The 16,193-nt window shown below is 54.9% G+C and overlaps 1 protein-coding gene across 1 annotated transcript in view; it reads right to left on the bottom strand.

Annotated features, from left to right (window-relative positions):
• Positions 1 to 16,193, bottom strand: part of MACF1 (microtubule-actin crosslinking factor 1) — a 115,671-nt gene that overhangs the window by 82,672 nt on the left and 16,806 nt on the right. The window contains 24 exon segments of the mRNA XM_010000620.1: positions 1,773 to 1,908; positions 2,040 to 2,128; positions 2,226 to 2,375; positions 2,551 to 2,649; positions 3,218 to 3,325; positions 3,433 to 3,516; positions 3,827 to 3,989; positions 4,577 to 4,770; positions 5,429 to 5,567; positions 6,079 to 6,257; positions 6,541 to 6,710; positions 7,281 to 7,464; positions 7,981 to 8,107; positions 8,511 to 8,665; positions 9,142 to 9,294; positions 11,414 to 11,539; positions 12,137 to 12,232; positions 12,811 to 12,915; positions 13,520 to 13,681; positions 13,944 to 14,021; positions 14,289 to 14,417; positions 14,807 to 15,083; positions 15,223 to 15,377; positions 16,079 to 16,172. Coding sequence (XP_009998922.1) covers positions 1,773 to 1,908; positions 2,040 to 2,128; positions 2,226 to 2,375; positions 2,551 to 2,649; positions 3,218 to 3,325; positions 3,433 to 3,516; positions 3,827 to 3,989; positions 4,577 to 4,770; positions 5,429 to 5,567; positions 6,079 to 6,257; positions 6,541 to 6,710; positions 7,281 to 7,464; positions 7,981 to 8,107; positions 8,511 to 8,665; positions 9,142 to 9,294; positions 11,414 to 11,539; positions 12,137 to 12,232; positions 12,811 to 12,915; positions 13,520 to 13,681; positions 13,944 to 14,021; positions 14,289 to 14,417; positions 14,807 to 15,083; positions 15,223 to 15,377; positions 16,079 to 16,172 — 3,352 coding nt within the window.

The following is a 16,193-nucleotide window of genomic DNA, read 5'->3' as shown; positions in this document are numbered from 1 at the left end:
GAGATGGGAGGGGAGTAAAAGGCTTTTACTTACCCAGGTTGCAGGGTGTGCCTTGAGCAGTTAAAGACAGAGCCTTATGGAGCAGTTCAGCCGTATCACACACAGTGTAAAGCTTGGGGTTAGCGTCCAGCATGCGACTGGGTTTGTTTGCAAAAAAGAACCCCCCACACAGGTCCATCCTCTTGCACTTTGTGTGTTTGGTTTGTTTAAATCCCGGAGGGTTAGTTAAAACTTGTAAGCAAGGATGTCAGTTAATCTTAAAAAACAGTTGACATGAAACACAAACTGTACAGGGACACATCATGCTCAATTCAGCGCGTTCTGCTTCGCGTTTTTGTCTTTCATAACTTCTCTCTGACAGTTGGATGTTTCCAGCAAGCAAATGTTAAAAGAGTTCCTCATGCTCCCTCTACAGTGAAGCAACTGCACAGCACGGGAGCCGCAGGGATTGTCTTGGAGAAGGGATCTAGGGCCAAGTCCTGCTGCCATCTCCTGCTCTGTTCCCTGGGCTTTGGAGAGGGTGTGAGCGAAAACCGCTCCAGCCTAAGCCCCAGCTCCTAGTGTGTGGGAACAGCCCAGCAAGCCCTGGAGAAGGCTTTTGGTCTAAAATAATTTTCCTGCCCAGGAGGGAGGAAAAGAGAAAGGAAAAAGCATCCTTTCCATGGAGGCTGCTCCCAGCTGCTCTCCTGGCAGCAGCAGCAGCATCGAAGCTGTGACCACTGAGGAGCCCGTTAGCTCCCCAGAAGCTGCCTGCTGTCAGCACGAGGGCTAAGGGGCTTGTGACAGAAAGTGTTTGCTGCACTGGGACACCCAAAATGTGCTGTAAGGTCCAATTTAGAGAGAACCACTGTCTGTTGAGGTGAAAGCTGGGCAGGCTGACTGCAAACAGGCAGCTCTGTCACCCTCTTCCCGTGAGTGGCTCTAACTGGGCTTCACTCAGGGACCCAACAGCCAAAACTGGCCAGAGCTGGGTGGGCTGTTGCTTCAGAGTGCAGGGAGCCAGCAAGCACACAGATACATCCACTGACACATGAAGATACACTTAGAGAACACGTACACAGGTGTCTGGGAGCAACTGGAGACAGCTCGGGACAGGCAACAAGGAGGCGACTTCAGCCCTCCCTACCCAGCAGAACAGGGACTGGGGGGAGCACTGGTGGGTCTGAGCAGGGAATGGGTCCAGATATGGGTCTAAAGAGGAAATGGGTCCAGCCACGGGTCCAGGAAGGTCTCCCAGGTCAGCTGAGGGCCTGAATGATGTTGTCTTCCACAGGGGAGAGCAACTTCACGCAGCCCCAGCTGAGATAAACCTCTCAAAAAACCCTCTGAGATACAGGAGACCACATGGGCAAACACCCTCCTGCTGAAGCCCAACTCCTTTTCTCTCCTGCTCTTCAGCAGCCTGTGAGCTGAGCCCTCTGAGGTCAGAAAGGGTTCCTCAGAGGACAGATTTGCTAAGGAGACCCTTCCCAGGACTGAGGTCTATCATCATCCTTGCCCATCACATGAACAAGCCAACCCTTGTGCACAGGGCAGAGCTCTGATGAAAACCATTGCATAGGACATTGACCTGGGACCACCCCAGCCTGGGTGGGATGCTTTTGGTGACGCAGGGATGGAAGAGAAGGGAGGGCAACCACGTGCAAGTAAGAAAGTTGATGGGCTGTGAGTGGCTGGTGACCATGAGAAATGCAACCAAGCAAAACCTTTTTCACCCCCTGAGGAGTGTGCTCTGTGCCTGTGCAGCCACAGGACTGAGCAGGGACCAGTACCTTGTGCTCTGTCTCCTGAGCCAGCTGGCTCTGGAGCTGCTGGAGCTGCTCCATGGAGTCACTGCAGAGCTCCTGGTAGGTCTCCTTGAGGGCACTGATCTGGGCAGAGATCTGCTCCTTCTCCGGATGGGAAAGCCTGCAAGGGGAAGTCTCTCAGGAAAACTGCACAAACCAGGTCCCAGCTCTGCAGAATTCCCATGTTCTTCTGCTGAAGAAAAAGGTCACCCCCCCCCACAAACCCCTGTCCCCTCCTCAGGCCACACTCACTTGTGACTGTGTTTTGCCAGGAAGATCTGTGAAGTTTTGATGGCCTCAGAGATCTGCTCCTTCTTTGCAGCCAGCTCCTCATTCAGGGCCTGTGTAGGGGGAGGGAAAAAAGGGGAAGAAGTTTAATTCAGCTGTGGAAAAAGAGCAGAAGTTAAAGAAACTGCCCCATGGGTGTCCCTGGTTTACCTGCTGCTCCGAGATGGATTTCTCAATGTCTCCCAGCTCCCTGCTCCCAGTGGCTGCCCTGCCCTGCACACTCTGCTTCAAGCCCAGGGCCCAGCCCAGGAGTTCCTTCACCTTGTCCACGTGCTCCTGCTTCTCCTCCTCCACTACTTTCTGCAAACAGAGGAGGGAGGAAGATAAACCACCTCACAGGGGGTTCCCAGATCTCCAAAAGGCAGACAAGGTCTCAGGAGCAGCGCCCAAGACATGACCTCAACGTGGAGCAGCACCCTTGGGAAAGATGCCTTCAGGTTTTGCAGAGCTGAGCTCCACACCAGGACCCCCTCACCTCCTCCTCCTCCAGCCTCCGCAGAGCGTCACTGATGTACTTGACGTGCTGCGTGGTCAGTGTCACCAGCGCCGTGTAGCGGGTCCGCAGATCCATGAACTGCCCAGGGAGAGGAGGGAGAAACAGGGCAGGTCAGTCCTGACTGGAGGATCCCAAATGATGTACTTGGACGTGGATGCACCATCTCCTGCTTGGAAAGCCCCCCAGGCACCTCACAGCCCCAGGATGGCACCCGTGAAATGTGTCACGTTGTGTGATGCCAGAGAGAGGGGAGACCCTGGTCATGGACACTTGGCTCTTACAAAGAGGGATACTGGGATCTTTAACATCCACATGGAGCAGACAGGACCTCAGGGCACTCAAGGTCTCATCCAAAAGATTCACACCCAATAAAGCTGTGGGGAACTCCAGTTATTTACCATGCAGGGCTGAACTGAGCCCACTGGACTTGATCCAGGGGTTCCCAGGAATCTGGGAATGTCACACCTGGTGCTTGGAGCACCAAGCTATCCCTGCTGGCTACTGGAAAAACCAGCAAGGGTGGAAACCTGATTTATAGCAGAGTTTTTTGCAGCAGGAAGGAGCTGATTTCCCAGAGGCTGCTCAGAGGTTTACTCGGAGTCTAAGAACCCCCCACACACAATTTCTCTCCCACAAGGGCTCCTACCTCCTGGGTGATGGTGTCTGAGGAGGAGAGCATGCGCCGGCGCTTCATGGGCGACTTCTGCTGCGACTCCACAAACGCCCTGTAGGTCATCAGCTGCAGCTCATAGTCCTGCCAACACAACCAGGGGTGGAGAGACGTGAAGCAAGAGAGATGCAAACCCTGCTGGGGCTCTTTCTGCCCAGCCGGGGGTGCCTGGGTGCAGGGGGGATCTCTACCTTCACAGCAGCCGAGTATTGTTGGGAGAATTTCTGACACTGGTCCAGTTTGGCTTGATTCTTCTCAATTTCTGCAGCCAAAGCCTTCAACAAAATTCAAAGCAAAACAGGCTGTCAAGACAGCTGCTCTGGGTGAGCTGAATTCCAGGCCCCATCCCTCCCTTTTTTGGGTCAAGTCTTTAATCCTCTTCCATTTTTTATGCAGGGCCCCACCTCCACCTCAGGCTAATCAGAGCTTCTCCACTTCCCAGACACACAGCTCAGGCCTGCAGCCTCTTCCCCACCACATTTCATGTTTTCAAGCTCACAGATGAAAAGATTTTAGCAGAAGAAAAGAAAGGAGATGGTCACAGCAGTGACCAGACCATGGAGACACCACAAGGTCCTGTCTTACCGTTTGCTGGCTCAGCTGCTCCGACAGCACCCGGCTGTCCTCTGCCTGCCCAGGCTTCATCAGCTCCTGCTGGACTGTGATCTCCTCAATCCACTGGATCAGGGCACTGTGGCACTGCCTGTAATCACTCAGCACCTCCTGGATGCTCTCCAGCTCCGTGTGGCTGAGGGAAGGACCAGGAGAAATAAGAGGAGGGTGAAATGCCACCCTTGGCTATAGGGATATCCCAACCACCAGTGGAAATTCCAGCTGGAAAAATATTGCTGTGAACAAGCCTGACCCAAGCTCTGTGTGAGAGCTGGGGGTGTTCAGCCTGGAGAAAAGGAGGCTGAGGGGAGACCTTCTCACTCTCTACAACTGCCTGAAAGGAGGTTGGAGGGGGGTCGGTCTCTTCTCCCAAGGAACAAGCAACAGGACAAAAGGAAATGGCCTCAAGTTGCACCAGGGGAGGTTTAGATTGGACATTAGAAGCAACTTCTTCACTGAAAGGGTAATTAAACACCAGCACAGGCTGCCCAGGGAGGTGGTTGGATCATCATCCCTGGAGATGGTAAAGAGCTGGGTAGATGTGGTGCTGAGGGTCATGGTTTAGCTCTGGGCTTGGTAGCATTGGGTTAATGGTTGATGGAGCTGGGTTATGGTTGGACTCGATCATCTTAAAGGTCTTCTCCAACCAGAACAATTCTGTGGTTCTGTGACTCAGCTGCAGCTTGGATGTAAAGGTGTGAAAGGAGGCAGGAGGTTCCTCACCGGGTCTCGATCTGGGCACAGACTCGTTGCCAGCGATCCCAGAGCTGGGTCCCCTTCTCCTGGTAGCGCTCCAGGTCGATGCTGCGCTCCTGCCTCAGCCTGAACAGCTGCTCTCCCACCACCTTCACCTTCGCCATCTCCTCCTCCAACGTGGTGAAGACAGAGCTCTTGTCCTTCACTTCCCCCAGCCACTGCTGCAAAACCAGCAAGAGACAGCACCGCTTCAGCATCACGGAGAGCAAAAGGCACCTGAGGTCAGAGGTGGCCTCCTGCCCAGAGCTGGGAAGGGCTTGATCTTCCCACCCTCCTCAACCTGCAAGGAACTGGCTCATTACAGAAGGTGCAAAATGGAAGGGACCATGTTCCCAGCTTGGAGCAAGTCAGATTGGTTCAGCCCGTCATATCATCATAGAACATACTGACTTGGAAGGGACCCATCAGGACCATCAAGTCAACTCCTGTCCCTGTGTAGGGCACCCCAAAGATCACACCAGGTGCCTGAGAGCATCATCCAAATGCTTCATGAACTCAAGCAGCCTTGGTGCTGTGACCACTGCCCTGGGGAGCTTGTCCCAGTGCTCAGGCACCCTCTGAGTGAAAAACCTTTTCCTGATATTTAACCTAAACAGCATGTCCCACATGTCCCACAGCAGCAGGACATGGAGCAGCCAAGATGTCCACGAGGGAGAGCACAAGCCACCAAGGCTTTATCAGGGATCACATCAGCAGCACAAGGCAAGAAAAATGGCTCACAGGCCACATTCAGCAGAGAAAGGGAAGGACCTCACTTGACCAACACCAAAACCTTGGCTGGTTTCTACCTGCCCACCTTGGGAAGGCAGCAGCACCCACCTGGAGGGCCGTTCTGTGTGCCTGGATAGCTGCCAGGGCAGCAGGAACTGCCTCCTCTTGGCTCAGCTTCACCTCGTACCCTTTGACCAGAGACTCTGCTCCTTGGGTGTTACGAATTATAACATCAACCGTCTTCAACCTGGCAAACCCAAGAGAGGCAGCTCAGTGACATCCCAAACAGGCACCACAGGGGGGTGGAGCTCAGCACAAAGTGGGTCAGTGGGCCAGAAGAAAGGTCTTCATAGATTCACAGATTCATAGAATGGTTTGGGTTGGAAGGGACCCTAAAGATCATCTAGATCCTACCCCCTGCATGGGCAGGGACACCTCCCACCAGCCCAGGTTGCTCCAAGCCCCATCCAACCTGCCCTTCAACACTGCCAGGGATGGGGCAGCCACAGCTTCCCTGGGCAACCTGGGCCAGGCTCTCACCACCCTCACACTCCAGAACTTCTTACTCATGTCTCACCTCAATCTCCCCTCTTCCAGTTTTATCCATCCCCCCTTGTCCTCTCCCTCCCTGCCCTTGTCCCAAGTCCCTCCCCACCTTTCCTGGAGCCCCTTCAGGCACTGGAAGCTGCTCTAAGGTTCTCGGCAGAACAGGGCAGATACAAAAAGGTATTTGAGAATAAAGACACGTCCTGACTCACTTGTCCAGGTAGATGGAAGACAAGCCATACATCTGGTCCATCTTGTTCACCACCAGGTCAAGCTCAGAGCGCAGGTGGGGGGTGCTGGGCCCTGCAGGTGCCTTCTCAAGGAAGCTGTAGCACCTCTCAGAAAGGAACCGCAGCTCCGACTGCAGCCGCTGCAGATCCTCCTGCATGTGCTGCAGGAGGAAGGGACAGAAGGTGAAGGGAGAGCCCAGGCAGGTGGAGAGAAAGCAGGATTGCCCTTGGCAAAGGAGATGGGCACGAAATGTAGCAGGGAGCCCACCTGGAGAGGTTCCTTGCTGCTTTTTGGGCAGCAAGACCCTCTCAAACCCTGCGCAGTCCCACACCCACCACCCACCCACCTCACCCTGGAGAGGTTAAAAGCTGATTTCTGGCGGGTGCTGAAGAGCAGCAGCCACCCCCTCCCTCCCCTCCACATCTGGCAGCAGCAGGACTGACCTCCTGCTCTGCAATGCGGATGGTGTTGTCCTGGATGGTGTCACCATCTGCTCGGGTGCTGCTCGGGGACTGGATCCGGGTCACCAGCCTCTGCTCACACTCCTCCAGGCGCAGGCGGATGTTCTTCAGCTCGGAGAGGTAAGTCCTGGCAACAGTCTCATCCTTGTCCTCTGCAAGCCACAGACAAACCAAAACAGCAGCTCAGATAACTCCAGCTGGGATCTGCCCCAGATGGGACCTGCTGGGACTCCCGGAGCTGAGGGCAGCATCGCACTGACACCGAAGCACCCAGGTCTCTGCTCAGATTATAAACCAAGTTAATCAAATCATGTCATCCAAACACAGCCTAGAATGAGCCCAGGCACGGGGCAGCTGGGATGGTGAAGCTGGAGTCCTTGGTCTTAGTGGGACTCGACTGCTGTGTCACATGTGTCACCACCACATATATTTCCTTAAAGATTAAGTGCAGGAAGAACTCCTTGCTCCACGTGCACCCTAAGGACTAGACTAGGGTGAGAGGACTCAGCAGTCAAGCTGAAGCTGCACAGCCAGGCTCTCCCTGCAGGAACAGGGCTGGACAAAGGCCGAGCACTTGGATGGATGGAGAAATAAGGAGCAGCTGCTCAGACCATCAACCAGAGAGCTCAGGGAAAAAAAAAAGAAAATGGAGCCATCCCATAAATCCCTTGTTTATGAGTTCCCACAGCTCCTGGTTAATCCATCAGCCCTTTGAAGCTCACCGTTCTCCATGGACTCCAGCAGCTGCCGGATGTGTTCCTTGGAAGACTCCACTTCCTCCTCCAGGCGCAGCCGGTCGGACACCGAGAAGAGCTCCGAGTCCCGGCTGTCCTGCAGGAAGTCCTCGTAGTGTGTCTGGAGGCTCTTCAGGGCCTGCTGGCACTCCCCTTGTGCGAAGGAGCGGAGCTGCAAGAGGAAAAGCAGCACCTCAAACCACCAGGAACGACTTTCTCCACCTGCAGTCACCTTCCCCAGCTCCACCACCTTTGCGTGCCAAGTGAGTGTTTTCTCTGCGGAGGAGAAAGGGAAAGCTCCTCCACACCAGCCTCCTGGCCCCTCCAGCCCTGCTCCCTCCCTGAAGAAACACCGAGTTCCCCCTTTTTACTGGGAAAAACCCAACCACTATCCCTGGAGGTGTTTAAAGACCTGCAGATGTGGTGCTGAGTTGGGATAACACTTGGACTCAATGATCTGAAAGGTCTTTTCCAACCAGAACGACTTTGTGATCCTGTGAAACTGCAATAATTCTGCACAGAGCCCCCAGGCTCAGGTTTTCCCACTGTTCAAGGTGCAGAGACTCTTGACTTCCCCAATCCTGAAGTCCTTGGTCTTCCCTTGAGCACTTCCCTTCCACCTCAACCACCCCAAGAAAGCCAGTGAGTGACACAGCCCTGAAGCCAGGCAGAGAAGCTCCTCCTGTACCTTTTCCATGCTGAAGCTCTGCACCAGGGTGATGTCCTTCCTCAAGTAGTTCCAGGAGATAAGGCTCTTTGTGTTCATGTGGAGCTGGTGCCAGAGAGCCATCACTTTCTGGTACAACTGCTCCACCCTGCAAGGGAAAGGAGCAGGTTTAGCAGCCCTGGATCTCCCCAGCACGTTCAGCCCTGATCCTGGTTAATCCACCAGCCCAGCAGGGCAGCAACCCCAGCCTGGCAGCCTCCAGGGAGTGATGCTCCTGCTGCTCAGTGCCTGAGATCCCTGCACAGATCCCTCCTCCCAAACCATCCCGAGCTCTTCTGCAAACTACTACAGCAGCTGCTGCAATGGAGTCTGCAGCTGTACAACCCTGAGGGATCCCTTCCCTCACCCCAAATCAGCTGTGCCGCCCACTCCTGTTCCTCCACCCCAGCTCCTCACCCATTCCCACCCCAGATCCACCCCCTCCCATGCTCCCAACCCTCTCCCCATCTCCCCACCACCACACCTCCCGGACTGCCCCAGGGCAGCATTACCTGTTGGCCATCTCGATGGCCTCTTTGTTGGGAGGGGGGATGAGGAAGCAGACAGAGGGCACCATGGCCTCGTTCCCTGTGGGGCTGATCACCTTCCACTTGGTCCTCTGGGAATTGTCTTCCAGCACACACTCATCATTCCTGCAGATGGTGATCTGCCACGGCACAAACACCACCCAGTCCATCAGAAACCAGTAGCAGGGCTGCACATGCCTGCCCCTGCTGCCAGCTCCCCTCCTGGGGGCCAGCCAGAGTCCACAAATATGGAGATATTATTATTATTATCATCATCATCATGGAAATGCCTGGAACGTTGCCAAGCAGTGCAGGGCTACACTCCTGTCTGGAGAGGAAGGGACAAGGAAGTGACAGAGTTGGCCACCACCCACGTGCTCGTTTGGCTGAGGCTGATGAAGCCCCCGTGCCCTGTGGGGAAAGGGACTTTCACTCCTGCCTGGAATAAACCTGAGATGTGGAAACCTGCTCCAGGAAAAGCAGCTGTGCTGTTTTCTCCTGCTTTCCACCTCTGTTCCTGCTTCTCCTCCATGAACACCGTGGAGCTCATCCTAAACCACCACTGGCCTTGCTCCCCTGCTTCCCCCCTTCCAAGGGACATCCTCCCAGCCCTCACCTCGATCTGCCGATAGTCACAAACAGCCTTGATGGGGATTGTGCTCTTCACAAGATGCTCTGGGTTCCTGGGCCGGAGCTGAACGATGGTTTTGGAACGTCCCACCAGGCTGGCGACCGAGCTCTTGGACTGGATGAGCTGCTCCTTCTCATCCTGGCAGAAAGAAGGATGAAGGATGGGTTGGTGGAGGCTGGGGCAGGGGGGAGGTCTCTCCCAGCACCCCCCACCCCAATGCTGGTCTGGAAGAGCTTATGCTGGGATCTGAAGGGATGAACAAACACATCAGGAGGATCCTGCCACCCTAAGGGGATGGGGAGAGAGGTGAGGAGATGGGATGGAAGGGAGGACAGACCTCAGGTTGGGGTGGGACCTCTCCACTACTTCTCCCACTGCCCTGCAAAGCCACATGCACAGCTCTTGCTCTTTTGCTGCTTGGACCAGAAAACATTGTCTTTCCAAAGGGAAAAAAGAGAACATAACAGACACCAGAACTAAAGTCCCAGGAGGTGTGAGGGGCCAGGAGCAGGACAAGCTCCAGCCCAAAGCTGGGGACCTTTAGTTCCTGGAGGAGAAACCACAGAAGCATGCTCCTTCTTCAAAAGGAAAGGATGGAGTCATGTTGAAACCAATGGCTGGAATGGGAATACCATGGATTACGTGGATAAAACATCCCAGGAGAAGGGGTGGAGTGATCACACAGGCCTCTGGGTTTGGGTAGGAATTGGCCAGTTGGAAGAAGATGCTGCCTCATCGATTCCCACACAACCCTGCTGGGCTCAGTGATAGGACAACCCAGGTGGAAAAGCTCCCCTGGAAGGGCCTTGGGCACTGATGGAGACGTGTGTGGATCACAACCCTGGCAGCTCATGTGACTGGTGGCAGCTCAAGCCCCTGCTGGCTGCAAAAGGATCCCAGGAAAATAAATATGTTCTCCCTCATGCTTGGCTGTCTCGGGGCGGGTTAGTGCTCTGACAACGGTGGAGGGTAATTGAATGATTAAAAAAAACAAAAGGAAAAGAAGAAATGATTAAATAAACTACCTGTGCCTGTCCCGGGGAGCATGATTGGAAGAAACAGAACTGTAACTGATTAGGTAAGAAAGAGTAATAAAGCTGAGCTCAGGGCAGCTGCCCCGGTCCTGAGATCGTGGCCACTCTCTGGCTGCCCAGATGAGCCTCTCCCACCCCAGATGGCATCTGCCAGGCTCCTGGTGCTGCAGGGCTCACAGACATGGTCCCCAGGAGCCAGGCTGGCTGCTCTGTGTCCTGGCAGCACTGGAGGATAGATCAGGACAACACTAAGACCATGCCAGAGAGGATGGGAGCCCCCAGAACTCAGGGAGGGAAGAGAATGAGCCCAGCTGATGGACCCACCACCCAGTAAGGGCATCCTGGCTTCACTGGGGACACACTGGAGATCAGTGGGGTGCTCCAAGAGCAAAGGCAAAGCAGCCACCTGCCTCCACACACTCAAATGTCACCTCCCAGCACTCCCACCAGCAGCTCACACCACTTATCCTGCAGCCCCACTCCTCCTTGCCCCTGGTTTCAAGCACCACCCAACGCTTTGCTCCTTAGGTTTTGGTTTTAAGTTGGCTTTTTGCAGTCCAATTAGGACAAGAAGATCACAGGGGGATTGTCCATCATCTGCTCTCTGCCACACTGCAGCTAAGCCAGGCCACAAGCTGGGAGATCAGTGCTGCCAAGCCCCCATCCCCACGCAAGGCCAGGCTGTCCTGGCTGCCCCCCCACCCCCAGCACGGAGCCACGGATTAACATGGGATTTAGTCTGTTCTTCTGCATCCCACCACCTCCTAGCAAGCCCCAGCTCCAAAGCAGAACCAGGAGCATCCTATAGGCTTCACATGACATCTCCATCAGCAGGACACAACCAGCATGATGGCACGAGGGGGAAGAACTGGCTCCCACACCAAGCTCGGAGCCCCCCAGGACATGGAAAGGCACTGGATGGTACCTCCAAATAAAAGTGACCCACGGGCTGGTGGATCTGGCCACCATCAGCAGTGTCACATCCCCCAGGTGGGGTCACACACAGCCTGCACCCCACGGCCACACACAACCACATGCAGCAGCTCCAAGGGAAAGCAGAACGTTGACCAAGATGGGGAAAAACCACATTACATGGAACTGTGGGAATCAAATGAGCCTGGTTTTCCCTGGGAAGCAAGAGGTGCCCCAAGCAATGCTGCTGGACTGGAGAAGGAAGGCCACCCATCGCCTGCCCAGGGAGGGTGGGATGATGGAGAACCCACCATGGAGTCCTGCAGCAGGTCCTCCAGCCGCGTCAGAGTCGTGTTATGGTCACAGGAGTATTTCCTTCTGATGGAGTCCTGCAGGCTGCGCAGGTAGGTCTCCGAATCGCGGGCGTCACTGAAGAACTGCAAAAGCAAAGGGGGTCACAGACCTGCACGAGCCCACGGAGCCACCAGCAGCTCAGAGGGGACCACCCCAACAGCTCAGCCCTGCTATTCTGGCCTTAGGGTTGCAAGGATGGCCACAAGCACATGGAAGCCCATCCTTTTCACCCTAGTGAGACATCTGGGAAGTTATTTTTACAAGGGCACAAGGAACGGGTTTACACTGGCAGAGGGGAGATGGAGGTTGGACATGAGGAGGAAATTGTTGAGTGTGAGGGTGGTGAGAGCCTGGCCCAGGTTACCCAGGGAAGCTGTGGCTGCCCCATCCCTGGCAGTGTTGAAGGGCAGGTTGGATGGGGCTTGGAGCAGCCTGGGCTGGTGGGAGGTGTCCCTGCCCTTGTAGGCGGTTGGGTCTAGACAATCTTTAAGGTCCCTTCCCGCCCAAACCAGTCTGGCATTCTATGATCCCCAGAGAGCAGCTAAGGGAAGAGATGATTAGGAGGAAGCAGCCCCTGTGAGCACCACAAACCCCTCCTTCCCTCTCCCCCAAAGGGAGCAGCAGTGTGTGAAGCTCCATGGATGGTGTCCAGGGAAACTGAGGCTGCCCTCCCCAGGTACCTGGAAATAGGCAGCGTTCTCCTTCACGTGCTGCTCCACGCACAGGCAGAGCTGCTTGATCCACTGCCACTGGCTCTGCACGGCAGCGCTGTAGGCCTGGGGAACACACAGCAAATGGGGGTGGGTAACAAGCACTTCCCAGCCTGGAAGGTCATGGGAAGGACATGGCTACAGCCAGTGGGATGTACATGAAGGGACAAGATCTGGATGCAACCTAGAGGGTTTGGACACAGGCGGGAAGAGCAGGAGCTGGTTGACCCAGGAGCAGTGATGCCAGGGGCTGTGGCACACTCAGGTTTGATTTCTCCCAGCCCACAGAGAAACACCAGGGAGAAACATGTCCCTGCAACCCTTTGTCTCACCACCACAGTGTTCCTGCATAACTCCAAGGGAGCCGAGGCCATTCCCTGCAGCCCCACACTGCATGAAAGCTCCTGCTCTGTACAAGCTTATTTGTGGCTGAATTTTAGGTGGGGATTATTTGGGAATAGCCTTGAGCTTCTCATTTCACTTCCCAGAATAAAACAGCTCTATCACTGCACTCATGTTCCTCTGGCACCATAAATCACTTTATCAACCCGGGCTGCCCAAGGGCACCCTGGGGTGGGACAGCAACCTTCCCCATCCCACGAGAGATCAGTCAGTTCCCAGGGCTCCTCCGTGTGCTCACTCACCTCTACGGTTTGCTTGGCTGGGTGGTTCTCCAGGGCCAGCAGCTCAGCTGTGTCCTGCAGGGAGCAGAACACATCCTGCTTCTCCTCCAGCTCCCTTGTCAGCTCCTGCACAAAGGACACATCAAAGTCCAAACCTGGGCCCTGGGGAGCTGCCTTGCTCAGAGCACGTGTCCAGCTGACCCAACACACAGCAGGGCAGCAAACACTTGCAGATCTCAGGGGAACCAGCCCAGCCCTGGGAGCACCAGAGCCCATTCCCATTGGGATTCCTCCTGTGCACCAGGGCAGATGTAACACAGATACTGGAAACCTGCCCAGGGACCCCTTCAATTCCAGACAGCAGGATTGTGGAAAGACAGCAAGTTGTTTGTACTGCTCCAAAGAGGAACCAATTCTCTTTAGCTCAGACCTTCCCCCCCCTCTAGTTAAAGTCGCTTTTCGTTCCAAACTGCTCAAGAGCTGTTTTTTTGATGCCTTTTTGACTGAAAACCAATTGAGCCAACACTTTTTAGCACTTTCTGCTCTGGGGATTGCTCTTTCATCAGCTGCACTCACCAGCTACAAGCTCAGTGAGGTGGGAGGGAACATGCAGGCCCTGGGGACTCCAGTTCTGCTGGCAGCTGAAGGTCCCACCACAGATCAAAAGCAGCAGCAGCACAACCAGGAGAGCACCCGTCCCACCAGCCCTGCATGCCCCAGGCTTACTCACCGAGAAGTAGTTTTTCTTGGCTGCAATGTTGGGGTTGTTGTCACTCCAGTCATAGGCCAGTTCCTCCTCCTCCTTCTCGTTCAGCCAGATCAGCTCAGCAGTGGCCCGAGACACGAACCCGTGCAAGCTCTGCAGGTGCCTCAGCCGGAAGCTCGAGGTTTCCTGGGCACAACAAAGTAGTTTTTCTTGGCTGCAATGTTGGGGTTGTTGTCACTCCAGTCATAGGCCAGTTCCTCCTCCTCCTTCTCGTTCAGCCAGATCAGCTCAGCAGTGGCCCGAGACACGAACCCGTGCAAGCTCTGCAGGTGCCTCAGCCGGAAGCTCGAGGTTTCCTGGGCACAACAAAGTGTGATTCCCCCCCTCCTTCCAGCCTCAGAGCAGAACAGTAGGGATGGACCCCAGACCCCCCTGGAAGCCCACTCACCAGCAGCTTGCAGTACTGTGTCTCCAGCTTGCCAAGCGTCTCCGTGTAGCTCGCGCGGAAATTTGGAGACATTTTACCCTGAAGGAGGAAAAAAAGCCCCTGTCACCTGACACAGGACAACACCACTTGAAACTCCAACTCCAAATCTTTCCCCCCAGCCCTCCGGGAGCAAGAGGAGGTGGAGAGGATGGCTCAGCGCAGCAGCCTCTTCCACCAGCCCAGTGTCAATTCAGAAGCTTCATCCTTAAAAAAACCAAACCTCTACCCCAGGTACCTTTATCCACAAGAGCTGATCCCAACGTCCTCACCTGCCCATGGCTGTGTCACCCAGGCACTGCCACGTACCTCATACATCCTGGCCTCCTTTACACTGGAGCCCAGGTCCTCCACACTGGTATGGATGTGCCGCTGGGTCTCCAGCTGGTTTTCCACACTTGGGAGGTCACTCCCCCACTCTGCCCGCTCCAGTCTCATCTGAAACAGGCCAAGAGGTCCAAGTCAGCACTCCCCATCTGCAGGGATATATCTCAAAAGGACACGAGGGTAAGGAAACCTCCAAAGTCACTCAAGAGGGGAAAAAACATCACACCAATCCTGGGAGAAGGTCTTAAAGCTCCAACACTGGGTTATGTGGGGGACAAAAGGTCTACAAACTCCAACACAATGATTTCTGGGACAGCCTACACCAGCTTCACACCCACCTAAGAGCAAAGGACTGACTGGATCAGTACAGATTTGCTCCCATCTTTGAAAGGATCTTCTGATACCTGCTGATCAGCAGGATCCCAAGAGAGAAAACCCAACCCAAGACAAAGTTGGTTCTCTTCAAAGCTTCGAATTTGACTCAGGGAGACAACACCCACCTGCATTTCCTCCACCCAGGCCAGCAGCTCGTACACAAACCGGAGGCTGCCTTCATCTTCAGAAGAGGAGATGGCCACCAGCTCTGTCCTGGTCATGGGCTTTCTGAACCAGGAGGCAGAGGAGGTGTGAAGCCCTTTTGTCAGGGACTCGCCCTTCAAGTGCGTTGTGCTCAGGTTGGAAGTGGGTACCAGCTCCAGGGTGGAGAAGTGGCCTTTCCTGTACAGGTTAGTGCATTCCAGCCTCAAGGTCACCAGTTCGTCTTGGAGCCGCATGATCCTGGAGGAGCAACCAAGGCACAGGGTAACAAGATGCACACACACTCCCTCCTTCCCCAAAACAGAGCAGAGGAGCCCCATGCATCACCCCCTGACCACCTCTCTCCACCCACAGACCTCTGGGATTCCACCACTCTCACCTGATGACCAGCTCCTCCAGCTGGTAGTAATTCTCATCCCGAAGGATCTGCAGATCCACCTGGAGCTGGCGGAGGAGCCCCTCACACTCCTGCAGATACACCACCACGTCCGCCTCGTACTGCACTGGCTGGCCCGACTCCAGGTGGGCAGCATCCTGCACCAGGAGAGGACATTGAGGGCTGGGTCCCCACAGCCCAAGCACGTGGGCAGAGAGAAGAGGATGGCAGCCCAGCATCGACTTTAAGACCTAAAGGGTCTTTTAATCCTCAGGTTTGATTTGAGCAGAGAAACATCAGCTCAGCACTCACACCACACCCAGGACATGCCCTTCAGAACAGTTCCTGCAGCTGAACTGAAAGCTTCTGGTGACAGATGGGCTCCTGTGGACAGTCACTTACACATGCTCCTCATTTCTTTCTTGGACTTAACCATTTCTAGCTCCCAGCCCTTACATCTCCTTCTCCCAAGAACAGAACACCCTTCTTCAGAAATCTACTCCCTACCCAGTCTGGAACTGAGCCCTTTCTGCCACTGCTTTACACAAATAAACCAGATTTGGGGGGTTTTATGCCTCATTACACAACCAGCTTCCCCACAGCTGCAGTTCTCTGAGCCAGAACCTCCACAGACATCCAGCCTGGACCCCTGGCAGGGCCCATCACCAGGTACCCACCACCCACCCTGTACAACCCTGGGGTGGGCATAACGTCAGAAGAGGGAGAAAAGCTGTCCTGGAGAACTCACCACCCCACACAGAAAAGAGGGGCAGATATGGGCGTAAAAGAGGCGAGAAAACAAATGAAAACAAGAAGAAACAAAAAGATGGGGAGGGGGCAAACACCACCCCCCACTCACAGCCTGCAGCGTGTTCTTGGCCAGAGTGAGTTTCTCCTCACAGGTCAGAGCACCATTCTGGATTTTGTTGGCGATTTGTAGCAGCAATTCCAGCCTGTGATGACACAGGGAAAGA

This window comes from Chaetura pelagica, unplaced genomic scaffold (genome assembly GCF_000747805.2).
Source record: "Chaetura pelagica isolate M959 unplaced genomic scaffold, ChaPel_1.0 scaffold676, whole genome shotgun sequence".
In the NCBI taxonomy this organism is placed as follows: domain Eukaryota; kingdom Metazoa; phylum Chordata; class Aves; order Apodiformes; family Apodidae; genus Chaetura; species Chaetura pelagica.
Note: the sequence above shows the minus strand (reverse complement) of the source record. Positions and strands in the feature narration are given on the sequence as shown.